This window comes from Numida meleagris, chromosome 1 (genome assembly GCF_002078875.1).
Source record: "Numida meleagris isolate 19003 breed g44 Domestic line chromosome 1, NumMel1.0, whole genome shotgun sequence".
NCBI classification, from domain to species: Eukaryota; Metazoa; Chordata; class Aves; order Galliformes; family Numididae; genus Numida; species Numida meleagris.
The window spans coordinates 34,628,231-34,642,048 of NC_034409.1; the positions used below are offsets into that span (position 1 = coordinate 34,628,231).

The 13,818-nt window shown below is 45.0% G+C and overlaps 1 protein-coding gene across 1 annotated transcript in view; it reads left to right on the top strand.

Annotated features, from left to right (window-relative positions):
• The window catches only part of HMGA2 (high mobility group AT-hook 2), a 105,289-nt gene continuing 91,792 nt past the window's right edge, over positions 322-13,818 (top strand). The window contains exons 1-3 of the mRNA XM_021385097.1: positions 322-797; positions 2,868-2,954; positions 10,003-10,053. Of these exons, the coding sequence (XP_021240772.1) occupies positions 687-797; positions 2,868-2,954; positions 10,003-10,053 (249 nt within the window). The 5' untranslated portion in view covers positions 322-686. The remainder of the gene's footprint in view (positions 798-2,867; positions 2,955-10,002; positions 10,054-13,818) is intronic.

Sequence of the window (13,818 nt, forward strand, 5' to 3'; positions counted from 1 at the left end):
TTTTTTTTTTTTTTTTTTTTTTTTAAAGCCCTCATCCCCGTTCAGTCCGTGGGCAGGACTCGCATAATAATATTTCCAGTCCCAGCAGCTCACATCACAGACACGAACCCAGGACCGCCTCCCCCCCCTTTTTTTCCTCCCCGATCTCCCAAATCGCGTTATTATTAATTTTTAAATGAGCGCTCCCTCCGCCCGCTGCCGCCGCTGCTCCCGCGCCCCCCGTCCTCCCCGGGCGCGCTCCCGGCCCGGCCCCGCGCTGTCGGCGCGGTCCCTCTGAGCGCACGGCCGCCACTTGCCCTCTGCGGGGCTCTCCCCTCTCGGCGCGGAGCGTTCCCCTCTCCCAGCGCTGCGATCACTCTGCCTTTCTTTTTTTCTTTTTTTTTAAATTTTTTTTTTATTTTTATAAAAAAAAAAAAATTAACCCTCCCGCTTTGGGACCGCTCCACGTTCCTAACCCCTTCCTAAATTGTCGGAGAGCTCCATTCCCCTCCTCTTCCAGCACCACCGCCGCCACCACCATCACCTCCTCCTCCTCCTCCTCCCCTCTCCTCTCCTTTTTGGCAGCACCAGGACGTCCGGTGCGGTGGTGGCAGCGCGCAGCGAAAGCGGCGCGAGCGCTCCGTGTGCTTCCCCCCGTCGCGAGGTGCCGCGCAGAGCCGGGCGGAGGGCTGAGCTCTCGGCTCGCCATGAGCGCCCAAGGCGAGGGACCCGGCCAGCCTTCCACCGCCGCCCCGGAGCAACCTGCCGCCGCCGAGCCGCAGAAGCGAGGACGAGGCAGACCCAGGAAGCAGCCCCAAGTCAGTACCGCGCGGCGCCGCGGGTGCCGCGGACGGGGGCTGAGGGCTGCGCGCGGGGCTCCGCTATTGTGGCGGCCGGGAGCCGGGGCCGCGCCGTGTCAGTGGGGAACGCGGCTCCGACCAACCAGCGCCCGCGGGGGCACTTGGAGCTCAGTTTGAAATTGCGAAAGCGGGGAGCGGGGGCTCGCCGGGCGCGATCCTCTCTCAGCCCGGCAGGGTCTCGTTTGTGCGTGCGTGAGTGTGGCGGTCCCACCGGGGCCCGAGCCCGAGCGGCCCGGCCCCTGCCTGCCCCCGGACCCCGGCGCTGAGGGAGAGGAGGTGGTCTGGAGGGTCGCGTAGGGCTGGCTTTTTTTTTTTCTTTCTTTTTTTCTTTTCTTTTTTTCTTTCTCTCTCTCTTTTTTTTTTTTTTTTTAACGCGTGCCCCCCTTCCCCACCTCCTCCCCCTGCAGAGCGGTGCTCTCGTTCCGCTCACAGAGGTGGGGGCAGCCGGGGGGGCTGCACTTCCCCGCACCGCGCCGCACCGCCCCGCACCGCAGCACCTTCGCCCCCGCCGCCCGCCCCGGCCCCGCAGGGACCGACCCGCGCCGGGGTGGCCGCGCGCTCCTCACCTCACTCCCAGCCCCCGCCCGTCCCCTCCCGCCTCCCCCGAGTGCCATTGTCGCAGCGCCCGGGTGGCCGCGGCCCGGTGCGGCGCGCCCGCAGCCCCTCGCAGGTCGCGGCTGCGAGCACGGAGCTGCCGCCGGCGAAGCGGGCTCGGCGCTCGCCCCATTCATTCAGCATCAGCGGCTCCGGGGGCTGTGGGAGCCGCGGGCCGGGCGCCCCGTGCTGCCGGGGCTGAGGGCTTCGCTTTCTGGGAGCCGAATCGCCGGAGCCCCGCGAGTTCCCGCTTTGCCCCAGTGCCGCGCTGAGCAGCTCCGGCCCCCGGCTCGGCCCGCTTCCCCCATCGGCGCTGTTCTGGGCCTTCCTTTATTTATTTATTTTTCCTTTCAGTTCCCCCCCTCCTCTTTTTTTTTTTTCTTTCTTTCGTTTTTCTTTTTCTTTTGTTTTCTTTTCTTTCTCCTTTATTTTCTTTCATTTCTTTCAGCATTTGAATGCACGCAAGGGAAAGCGCTCGGCGTCCCCTCTCAGCGGTGCGGTGCCGCGGGGCTCCCGCCGAGGCCCCGAAGGGAGAGGACCCCTCTGCAGCCTCCCCTGAGCCCCCGGCGATCGGAGAGCTGCGGGCTTTGGGCCGCTTTAAGTTAACAAAGGGCATTTCATTGGTTGTGCCCCATCCTGCGGTCCGGGTGAAACGCGAAGTATTGGGAAGTGGGAGAGTTCGGTAGCATTTGTGAGCCCGAGCCCGCATAACTCCCCCCCACTGCCCAGCACTGGTTGGGCACTGTCAGACAGAGGAGCTAGCTAAAATTGCCAGAGCAGTCATTGCTCCCATCTCGGCGTTTTAGATTTTTTTGTTTGTTTCAGATCTTTTATCTCCTGTAGGGCTCTGCTGGAGGGAACTTTTGTGTTTGTGTTTCGCTGTGAATCAGTTCTGGTTGGAATAGGTGTGAACGTAATTCAGAACGGCACAAAAAAATCCCCCCAAAGTATTTGTGCCCTTGGGAGAGAAATTAGTCTCAAACCCTTCTTTCTGGTTTTCCAGTAGTTAGCTTTGCTGTTGTTTTTTTTTTTTTCCAAAAGTGCAAGTGCATGTGTTAATTGTATCTGGTTATAATGAAACGTGATTAAAATTAAATGGATAACTCTATTAACTTCTGAATACTCATTCCTGCACGAGGGAAGCCATAGCCATCTCCTTTAAAAACTGCTTTCTGCTGTAGTGTGCTGGGGAGAGCCCTGGAGCTTCTCAGGGCTTTCTGAGCAATTGCAAGAAAAGTTGAGCTCCTTTAGTATGCAGATGGTATTTTTGTCTTTCTTTCAAGTTGTTTAATTTTTCGTGTTGTACTTGAAATGTTGTTGCATTTCTTCAGGCTGTTAATTCCTATGCTTTCAGTAACTGCTCGGCTGTAGTCTGTCCTTCAGATCTCGGGTGCTGCAGCTGCTTGCCACAACAGCATGTTTTCTTGTGTTTAGGAACCAACTGGTGAACCATCTCCTAAAAGACCAAGAGGAAGACCCAAGGGAAGCAAAAACAAGAGTCCCTCTAAAGCAGCTCAGAAGGTGAGAGCATGAAAGAGAGAATTCCTAATGCTTTTTTTTTTTTTTTAAATCAAGTGATAGCAAATGACGCGGTCATATAGGCTGTGAGCAGTGGGGCTGAAGCTGCTGAGAAAGGCTCCATATAGTGTATGTACATACAGCGTGTAGTTTGCATTTTAAGTTTAGAAACAGCAGGCTGCAGGACCCTGGGCACAGAACTCAGAGGGGCAGCTTGCTTCTTGAACAGTGAAATACCACCACGCATCCGATGCATTTTCTGAAATCTCTGCATCAAGCAGTGAAATCAGTGTTAAGGATACTCTTTCTCAATTTGGATTTTTGAGAGAAGGTATATTTCTTACGCACTTACAGGCGTTACTATACAGACCAAATCTGTGTATTAAAGCTCAGTGTTTTGTCAGACATTGGTTAATTAGAAAAAAATCCAATGAGCGCATCTATTGAAATTTACAGCTTTAAAATGTGCTGGTAAAGTAAACTGTGAGTTACAGTAAAAGCCCTCGATATCTCGTTTAGTAATCAGTTTCAAAGAGGCTTTCCCTTGAAGTGCTGTTTGTCTTCTGAGCCCCTGCCTGTGCCTGGGGATGGGAGCAGCCGTGCGTCCTATGGCTCTGCCTGCACCCAGCTCTGGTACAGCCTCACTGGGTCGTCCCACTTTCTGCATGGACTTCAGCGTGCCTTCATTTGATCTGAATTTGGGAAAGCTCAGTGTCAGAAAACTGCTACCAAGGCAAATCATACCTTGCTATTGGAGTCATTTTAGTGAAGGCAAATAGTTGTGTGGAGGCTTGGAAATAAACGCTGCGTTGGGTTTATGGTGATGGTCGCCCAGCAGTTAGCACCAATTCGCAGGTACTAAATTGGAAACAAAAGCTTACAAAATCTGGTAGAGAGCTGCGATGCTGCTGCTGAAGAGTATCAGTGTCTTTAAGCAGATCTGTGTCAAAATCCGTGTGGAGGGTATTTGTAGCCTCATCTCATTATGGTTCATTTTTCATTGTGCCTATGGTGCTGACCTTATTTAGTTTGATAGCTTTCATTGTTATAAATTCCTAGAGCAACTGCTGATAAGTATTCAATTATTGGGGGGTGATGGGGATTTCACATCTAGAGCAGAACGCTCTAAGTATTCTCAACATTTGTTTGAGGTAGGTTTTCCAGCTCTCCTTAAATTTAAAATAGATTTTTTTTTTTTACTTTCTGAGCTGCAAAGAGCAGTGTGTTCTGTCAAGAAGGTCATGAATTAGTAAAAATGCTTTAGAGGTTAAGCGTTTAAAATGTATCAAGCCACTCTGCAACCTACTGAGCTTCAAATGTTGATTTTTTTTTCCTTTGCATAATAAAGATGTTCCTCAGGTTCACTTTATAAAAGTTAAAATTTTGCTCTTCAAAAGGGAAAGAGCAGTTTTTTATTAGCCCAGCAAGTCCAAGTGTGAGCTTTAGTATTTTAAGTATTACTCTTTGGAGTGTTGGCTTTCCTAGGAGAAATATTTGTAAGGAGATTAGGTTTGAAGTAATTCACAGAAACGTGTTTTCAAAAAATAGAAATTTCTAAGAGAGGTATTAATGTTATTTCATTTATATGAGTGATTTCAAGATCGGTATTAATGGAAAATAACTTAAAATCTCTCCTGTATCTGTGGACATATCAATTCAAGAGCTTTCCAGACGATTCTGGTGCACACGGTTGTTTTTTTTTAATCTAATTTATGATCTGAGCAATTTCACTGTAACATTTTGATTTTCAGAACGCATCAGGTTACCGCCCTAATTAAAGCAAACCTTTTTCGGGTTTTGATATTATAAAAAATTCACCAAAGTCCACATGTCTTTTTATCATTAAAAAAATAATAAATCCTAGAGGGGGATGTAATTACTGGTTTTATTTGTTTCCAGGTTTATAGATTAAAATATGTAAATGCTTGATAACTCTCCTAAAACACGAAAGGCTCATAAAGCCTTCTTAGAAAAAAGCACGTTGAGATCACATTTCCACTAAATATTGTAGCTCTTTGCCCAAATAGATAATTAACCCTCTCTGAAATGATTCAGCTTCTCACCAGAAGTCTGAAACGACCTTTTTAGCTGATATTAATGCTGATAGTTTTTCTACCAGTGATGTGAATGGAGAGGCTTTGGCACTGTAAGAAAGCCCCGTTTGGTGGTGGGGGGTTATCACCTCTGAGAGCTGTGTGTTGCGTGTTGTGACAGACATATTTACACATACAAAGACATAAGACTTGTATTTAAGGCTTTCTATTCCCTGTCTCGGCTCAGCTATCAGAGTGAGCTCACGCCGCTCCAGCCCCTGTGCATGTGAACATGGGTCTATCCACGCGATTGGAAGTTGATGGAATTTCTAAAGAGTGGTGTGTGGCCTGTGCTTCTCAAAGTGGAAGCTTTGAGATGTGCTGCAGTGTTCACAACATGCGAGATAAACGCACCCACTGAGCAGACGTGAGAACGCTCTCCTGATTAATTGATGGGGTGTTCTCTTGCAAACCATTACACATCACAATTAAAAATACATTGCACAAACCGGCAGTCAGTTAAAAATACTCGAGTGCTCGGGCTTTGTTTTATTATGCCTCACAAAGTAAATGCAGTTGGTGGATAGTTTGCCCTAGAATCGTGGTTGTGTCGTGGATTTCAATATCTTGGTTCGTAGGATTTTTTAATTTTTTTTTTTCCTTTAGCTTTCAGAGCTTATGTTTGGTCTTAGTAAACTGGCCTTGGGGCATCTGAAAACAGACTGTGCTTGTTAGGAAATTAGCAACGTGAAACTTGACAATGCATACTGAGTGTTGCAAGACCCATTGGGTAGCTCATAATGCGGCAATTGCTCTAGTTTTAGGCAATACACGGTTAAAAAAAGCCACGTTTGCATATCGCATGTGCTTCACTTGTTATAAAACGGACACAAAAGGTAAGCCGCATTTTCTAGAAGAACCATTTCTCACTTTAATTTTCATGAACAGAATGAACACAGCGTGTTAACATGAGAGGAGAGGGCCACAAGCAGCCTCTGGTCACCTTGCGCTTGAGTCCTTGCAACCTGGCTGTTACTCAAGTCTTTCTTTAAACATGTCATTCTGTTACTCATTTAAAATATTTGTAAAAAATTAGCAAAAAAAAAAAAAAAGAGGGTTTCATTTTTTTCTAAAGAACAACTCGGGGTTTGCAGAAGGGCTGTAGTAAGGATCTTCCTTCTTAGTGCTGTGTGGTTGAGTTCTGTGTGTTAGGCTGAGTTGTGTTCCCAGCTTGTCGCATTTCCCTGTGGCATTCAGGGGCTTTTCTTTGTTCGTCTCCCATGGTTGGGCTTCACAAAAATACTGTATGGGCATAAATGCTCTCTCATTGGGAAGGAAGAAAAACAATTATGGGGTCAAAAAACGGAAAAAGAGTGCTAACATCTGTGTGTTTGCCTCAAAAGAAAATGTCAGGGAGGTATCCCAGGAATATCTGTAAATAAAAACTATTCTAAAATCTGCCCTCGGTACAAGCATCTTGAGTAGTGTTGCAGTTATTGGTGTAGTAAACTTCACCAATGAGACCAGGTCTTGAAATCTCATTCTCAAAAAACCTGAACCTGTGATTCTGTGTGTGACAACACTTAGTACCGTCTCTCATTACATGGCCAGAGTGAGGCATGTGGAAAACCATGTCCCTGACTTAAGCGGTCCAAAGGTAAAAAAAAAAAAAAAAAAAGTGCATGTGACCAGGACTCTGCCCTAAATTGGTTCATGAAAATTTATTTGGCTTCTCCCATGCTTCATTCATTCTCATCAGTACCAATCATGGCAGGCTGAAAGGGAAAACAAGTTCAGGTTTATCAAGGGATCACAGTAAAGTCATTGTACCTAAAAAAATCAGTCTGCAAATACTCGGAGCAAGATGGGTGAAACAGGAGATGACTCCTGTTTAGAATTAAAACAGGTAAAACAGACGTGGCAAGTGCAGTACTTTTGTATCTAGCCAATGCCTACAGTTCTTCTAAGAAAGAAAAACAAATAGCAAATAGAACTTTTCTGTAAGTTGCCTTTGCAAACTCCTTTGGCATGGTTTGACAGCAGCCATCCTTGCGCTGGGACCTCGCCATTGGTTCACCTGCCTGCAGCTCTGACACATTTCATCTGAGTTCTCCAGCAGATCATTTTGCACAGTGGCTAGAGTTCCCAAAATTTGGATTCTGTTGCATTTGCCATCTTCCTTGACAATAGATAGATGCCCAAAGAGCACTTTATAGCCACTCAATTATTTACAGTTGTCTTATCTTGTTAATTGCCTGCAGCAGCACCACACCAGCTGTTTGGGCATGGCCATCGGTGCAGCACGGAGATGCAGCGATGCAAGGCAGCTGGGTGCTGTGGGGCTGGTGGCTGCCATTTGGGTTGGGCTGGCCTCGTGGCGTGGGGCTTGGCTGGATTGCACACCTGTATGGAGATACGTTCATGACATGGCGGTGACTGGCGTGGCTGTCATTCTCATCCAGGACAAAAATAGCATTCCCCTATAGATCAAGAGCAAGAAGAAGAGCAAGTAAATCCAGTTCTAGTTCTCAAATGTGATGCAGCAAAAATGAGATGTTGATATGATTGGTTATAAGAAATTCCGTAATTTTTCACAAAGAGTCATAACATTGGTTTGATTACGCACCCAGCCTTCCCCTGAGTTCAGTGATTCTGTGCCTTAGCTGCACAGAACAAGAGGATGCCTCCTAGCATAGCACCAAGCGCTGAGGAAATCCTGACCAAACACATCTCAATTTCAGAGAGTGCTTTAGAGGATTAGGGCAGCAGCTTCCTTTCTGCGTGAGCAATTACGGGCTGCTGCGGGTGCGGTGGCTGAGCGCCGTGCGGTGCTGCCCAGATACGGACCCCTGTGATCTCTGGGTGGCTTGGGGCTCTCCCAGGATTTGTTCCCGGCTTCAGAAGCAACACTTCAATTAAAGCAGAGAGCCGATGGACCGGCATGGTTTAGATTATATAAATACCTGTGGAATAGAAAAAGCAAAGCTTTAGCACTTACGTGTTCCTGTTCTTATTAATTACTTGAAAATTATACAGAAAAACATTGAATTATTTGTCTGATCTACAATAAAACCTTTCTTCAAGCCCCTAAATTAAAAGGCAGTCTTGTGCTGTTGGAGAAAATATGGGCTATGTTTGTGAAATGCAACCTTAAAAAAAAATCCAGATGGAAAGAAGGGGAATATTTTCCTAAACTTCACGCCTTTTTATCACCAATGGACTGCCTCTCCTCCTTCTTGGTGGTTCTAGGACTGTTTTGTCTTCCTCTGCCCTCAGAATGGAGATGAACACGTCCTCTCCGCAGGTTCCGGTCGCTCACTTTCTGCAGTTTAGTCTGTGGAAACCCTCCTATTTACTTACAGAGTCGATCTGTACCAAAACATAGTAACTGGCATTCCCTGCTGTTTGCTCAGCTCACCTCTGGGAAAGATTTGGTTTTGATAAGGACTCTGGAAATGTTTTTCCTCTAACAGGAGGCAGAACTTGCATGCAGCAGGAGCCCGGCGCCTGTCGGTGCAAGGGTTCCCCGAGCGATCTCAGCCCCTGGCACCCGACTGTGGCCTTTCTGGGCAGATGGCTCAGCCCCCTGGCCCTGCAGTGAAGCTCGCAGCTCCTGTCATGACTTTAGTAGCATTAAGTGGGAGACAAAGGCAGTTTTAGTTTCCAAAAAGTTAGATTTTTTTCATAGATTTTTGAAGCTTTCTTGCATCCTTCAGGTAATAAAGTATGAAAACATGGAACACTTCAAAAGGAACCAAAACTCTGAAATAGACAGCTACAGCATGTAGCAAATGCGCTTTAACAAGTATTCTCATAAGAGGGTTTCGCCTTACACGTAATGCTGGTATAAACGATTAAAGAGCAAGTTTACTCTTTTAACAAGTCTGAGTGATAATTTTGCCCTTTAGGAGTGTGAATTTTATTTTTCACAGCTTTTTTTTCTTGGTGAGATATTTCTTTTAGAGTAATTGCATTTACCTTGTAGTGCTGCTTTTGTAGGGATTCCTCCGCCGCTCCCTTGGCTGAGGTTCTCTGGCAGAGGGATCTGCCGTGCCCAGTGTTAGGTGACAGTGTATGTTACAGAGATTGACCAGCAAGTGATCTGCTTAATGAGACCGCTGATTTCTAGGGGCAAATCAAACACACCTACAGTGAACTGGAAACAAAACAGTTCATGGAAACGTGGAAGAACGTGTGTAGAATATTTGCTAGAAGTGTTCGTTCTTAGTGACATCAGATGCAGCAGAAGTCCTGCTGTCATGGTGGCAAGATCTCTCACTTTCAGTGAGACAGGGCTATTTACCTGAAGGTGTGTGGATGGGCAGAGCCTATTGAGGGAAAACTCCTGGAAGAATCTGTAGAAGAACCCAAATTTCCCTTAAGCTGAGCTACAGGACCAACTGCTGGGCTCATATAAACGTGACTGTCATTTCTAGGGTGCATTCCACATTGTTTCCTTAAACCTTGAGAAGGACACATGTTTTGGAGCACTGAAAGTTTGCTTAGAGCTTGAGGTGTGCATCTACCTGAAAAAGCTCATGTGGAGTAGAGGAGTTACCTCCTGTGTGAATGAACACACGTTAGTCTGTCCAAATCCGTTAAATGCATGAGCATCAGGAGCCTGAAAGGAGGAATTGTAGCTGCTATAAATTGCCTTGTTCAGGCTTGAAACAGGCTGCATATCAAACGTAGTACCTTGAGGTGATGGCTGATGGCTGCAGCCTGTGGAAGGGTAGATGTGATGGTGGTGTTGTTCAGCAGGTTCTAACCCTGCCCTGTGCCCCTGTCCACAGCACAGACCAGACCAGGGTGCAGTGAGGTGTCCCCTGGCCACATGGGCTGGGAAATGGCCAGAAAAACACCACAGTCACCTTCTGTTCCCATGGGCTGAGGAGGAGGCTTGGTGCCACCCAAGAGATGTACTTATGCGTAATGTTGCAGGAAAGGAGTTCCTTGTTACCAAGGCTGTTAAGTAATGCTGAGGTATAAAATATGCTGTGTTTCTTTTTTCTTTACAGAAAGCAGAAGCCACTGGTGAAAAGCGACCCCGAGGGCGGCCCAGAAAATGGGTAGATATTTCACTTCCAATCATTTGATTTATTTTCATTTGATTTATTTTCTGTGTTATAAAACATGTTACAAGTCCATTCTCTAAGGAAACAATTATTTCTGCTTTGTTTGTGAGAAAGAGCATCCATCTTCTGTGTCTGTTCTGGTGGACTGACTAAAGGGTTAAGAGAGCAGAAAAGTTAACCACAGCTTCCTACCTTTAGACTCTGGTAGTTTACTCAAGACACTTTACTATTGAATGTTTGCTGGGAGTGAATATTTATATCTCTTATCAGCATGGAAAGAGGCACAACTCTTCCTTCAAAAAAGAGTAGCAAAGAGATAACTTGCTCAGTAATTGAGTAACGAAGGCTAAAGGGGCACTATCAGACATCCGAAGGTGATTGAAAGAGGCGATAACATTCAGTTGTAGTTTGTACAAGGCAACGTATAATGTGCCACATTCCCTGGAAATATGGTATATTTTCCTTGAATTCAATGAGAAAGAGCATAAGTGAACAGCAAGATACTTGCTTTTAGAGTTTTGTTTTTCTTTTCTTCATGTAATTGTAGTGATGATAGTGTGTTTTGTTTGAACTTGCTCTTTTCCTGGCCATTTACTCACTAGATGTGGCCATCAGACAAATGTGTTTTGATTCTTTGGCCATGGAAACATCTCAGTTTCAGATACCCCAAACTCTGTTTCTCACTGATGTCTGCATGTGCCAACTGTCTTGCACGCTTCTCTAGTTGTCTTTCCCTTTTTCTGGTCAGCCTTCTTCTCTAGACTTCTTTTTCAAATCCCTACCCAGCTCAGTTTTGCTGTCCTGCTATTCTCCCCCTTTGGTTCATTTCTTTTGTGAGGGCGTTAACACTGCTGTCAACGTGTGTCCTTCTGAAGGCTCAGAGAGCATCAGAAGATCCTTAAAACTACTGCTGATGTTCTCCAGAGCATCAGCAGCTAAACACAGGAGCATTAAGATCTGGTTTTGTAGCTTTGTCCAGTGACATTCCAGTAGTTCTGTAGAGAATGCACTCATACATGCTGGGTGTGTTGCTTATGCCTGGGGTTTTTGGATGAGGCAGATTTCGGGTACAAGTGTCTCCTTGGCATTAGGAAACAAGGTGACCTTCCCAAACCTACCTGTGCTCGTGATGTTCCCAAAGGCAGCTTGCAGCAGGCGCAGTAAAACAGATCAGTTACCGCCTGCTTCCTCCCATTCGGTTCTGAGCTCACACATGTGGATGCTAAGTGTTGTTGGCTTGATCCTCACCTTGGGTGCAGTCCCAGGGGAAGCAGCAGAAATAGCTGTTTTATGAGAGTAATTTATAACAGGCAAGCCATCTCCACTGATTGAGGAATGCGTGGTGGTTGAATAGGGGTGGCTGAATAGCTTTATGAAAAGGGAAAATGTAGTGGTATGAAATGTGAAAGGATTTTCTCTCCTAAGCGCTCACAAAGTGAGTTTTCAGTGGAAAGGGCTGAACAATTATGGTGTTTTTAGGCTAGAATGTTTTCCTTTTACTTTTGTATCTTTATGGAGAAGAAAGAGTAGGCGGTATCAGTGGAACATTAGATTCAGTATGGGCTGAATTGGAGTGAAGAATCTGATTTACAGAAAAGGGAATTGTTGGCTATTTAGTATGTGTATGCATTGCTTTATTATGGGATCCATGCTTACAACAATTTCACTTTTCTTTTTTGAAAGTAAGGCATATTTTCAGACTTGGTGTTACTCTCCTGTTATGTCTGTAGGAAGCATGCTTTGTTTACTTGCATCATCCGATGATGTGATTTCCTGTGATTTTCAGAGATAATGCTCGTATCTCTAGCTTGCGTTGAGGTGATTCTGTAGACTGTGAGAACCAAACATGCCTTTGTTTCGTCTTTCTTCTCTCTTTCCAGTTTAAATTAGTTTCATGAGTTCCTCCTCTGTGTGTGGTGACATGGAGGGTGACACTGTATTTTACTCCAGAAATAAATGCAGTTAAATTATTACAAACCGTTATAGTGCCAACTATAAGTAAAATGTGTAAGTGAAGTCAAAGAGGGAGTGTGCCTCAAAGCAGCTGGCACAGTATCATCCTTCATGTTTCGTGTATTCAGAAAATGTAGCTTTCTATCACCCAAACAGTTAAGTCCTTAGTGGTTATTTTCTTGTTTAATCCCATTTTACTTATATACCAACCCTTGATGATAGCAGTTCTGTACCAATTAAAGTACGGAGTCTGGAGATTTTCTTTTCCTTAGAGAGGACAAAATTCTGCCTTACAGGTATTTTCCTAAGATTGTGACCCTTTTTTGCAAGTCTGGAGGTTCAGTGTCATATGTTGTTCATCAAATTGTAAAGTATTATTTCTGCTGTTTCCTTCAGTATGCACACACGGAGACATATGAGCTAACAGACCAGTGCAGAATTCCGGTAGCTGGTCTTTCTGCCGGTTCAAATTAAGTATTTAATGTTTGTGACTCGCATCATATTCATTTATTTATATAGCATTTTTTGGAAAATGAAGAAATCTTCTTGTCTAATAAAAAACTTGGAAGAGAGGGTCCTAGTGAAGAGGGCAAGGAACCCAGGTTATTGCAAGCATACGAAACATCCAGTGATAATTGCAGAGCAATAATGTGGGCTTGGCAACGCTGTCAAGGAAAGAGGACCTTTATAAGTAGAACAGACAGTAAAAAGTGACAAACTCTCCTGAAAATAAAATGCTCAGATACGTAGAAAAGCTTTCCAAATGTGGAAGGCTAATTGAGTAAAAATCCTGAAGGATCACACAGGTGGGAAATGAAAATATGTGGAATCAGAAAAGCAATGTCTGCTGCTGGAGAACTCATCTTCGCTCTAAGTTGCTGCACATGTGTGAAATGCATTGAAAGCTGTGAGACCTATTAATTGGGAGGGAGGTAAAACTCTTCATGACCTCGGTACTGTGTAATTTTAGAGGTTTTAGTGCAGGAACACGTTCTCAGCTCTTTGGCTGCATCTGCATTAGCCTCTTAGGTCAAATTGGGAGTGTACTTTGGAATTGAATCTCCTAATTGTCCCTAGTTACTGTTTGCATTGAGAGCAGCCTCAGAGCTTATGGGCTGGATTCATTTTGAATGAAACAAAATTGGAAGACGTGCTCCAGTAGTGAAGTCCGGGAGGCATTCAACTCAAAGGCTAGAGCTAAGCAAAAAAACCTCTTGAAAGGTGTGTGGTGTGGAGTTTGGTCCTCAGCATCAGCCTGTTTTCTTCTGCTTGTTTGCTAGTGGGGATGTAGTCTGTGCTGCTTGGAAATGGCAGGTGAAGCAATGTGGCTTTTATTAGTCAAATTTATAGGCATGCCCAGAAATCATCAAAATGTTTGCCTTGATTTCATCAGGCATTCTCTGCTAGGACTCAGTGCTGCTTCTTGTGGAATCAGCAAACAGTTTTGCCTGCATAAAGAGCTCACAAACAAAGATGTCATTTTATTTTATTTTATTTTATTTTATTTTATTTTATTTTATTTTATTTTATTTTATTTTATTTTTGTATATCTAGATGTTGACTGAAAGTGCTGGGGTAAGAGTAGAGCAGTAGACTGAATGATGAATTATACTGTTGTTTGCTCTGAATCTCCTGGAAATTTCATACAGTTGTAGTCCTCTCAGGTATTGGTTTAATGGAGAAACCTGAAACCCATTTCTGAAGCTGATGCTTTAAAGGATGTTTAGTTTTTGTTTCCATTGTTTTTGTTATGTCTTTAGATACATTTTTGGCATTGTCTGATTTCACCTCCACTTTGTTTAACCT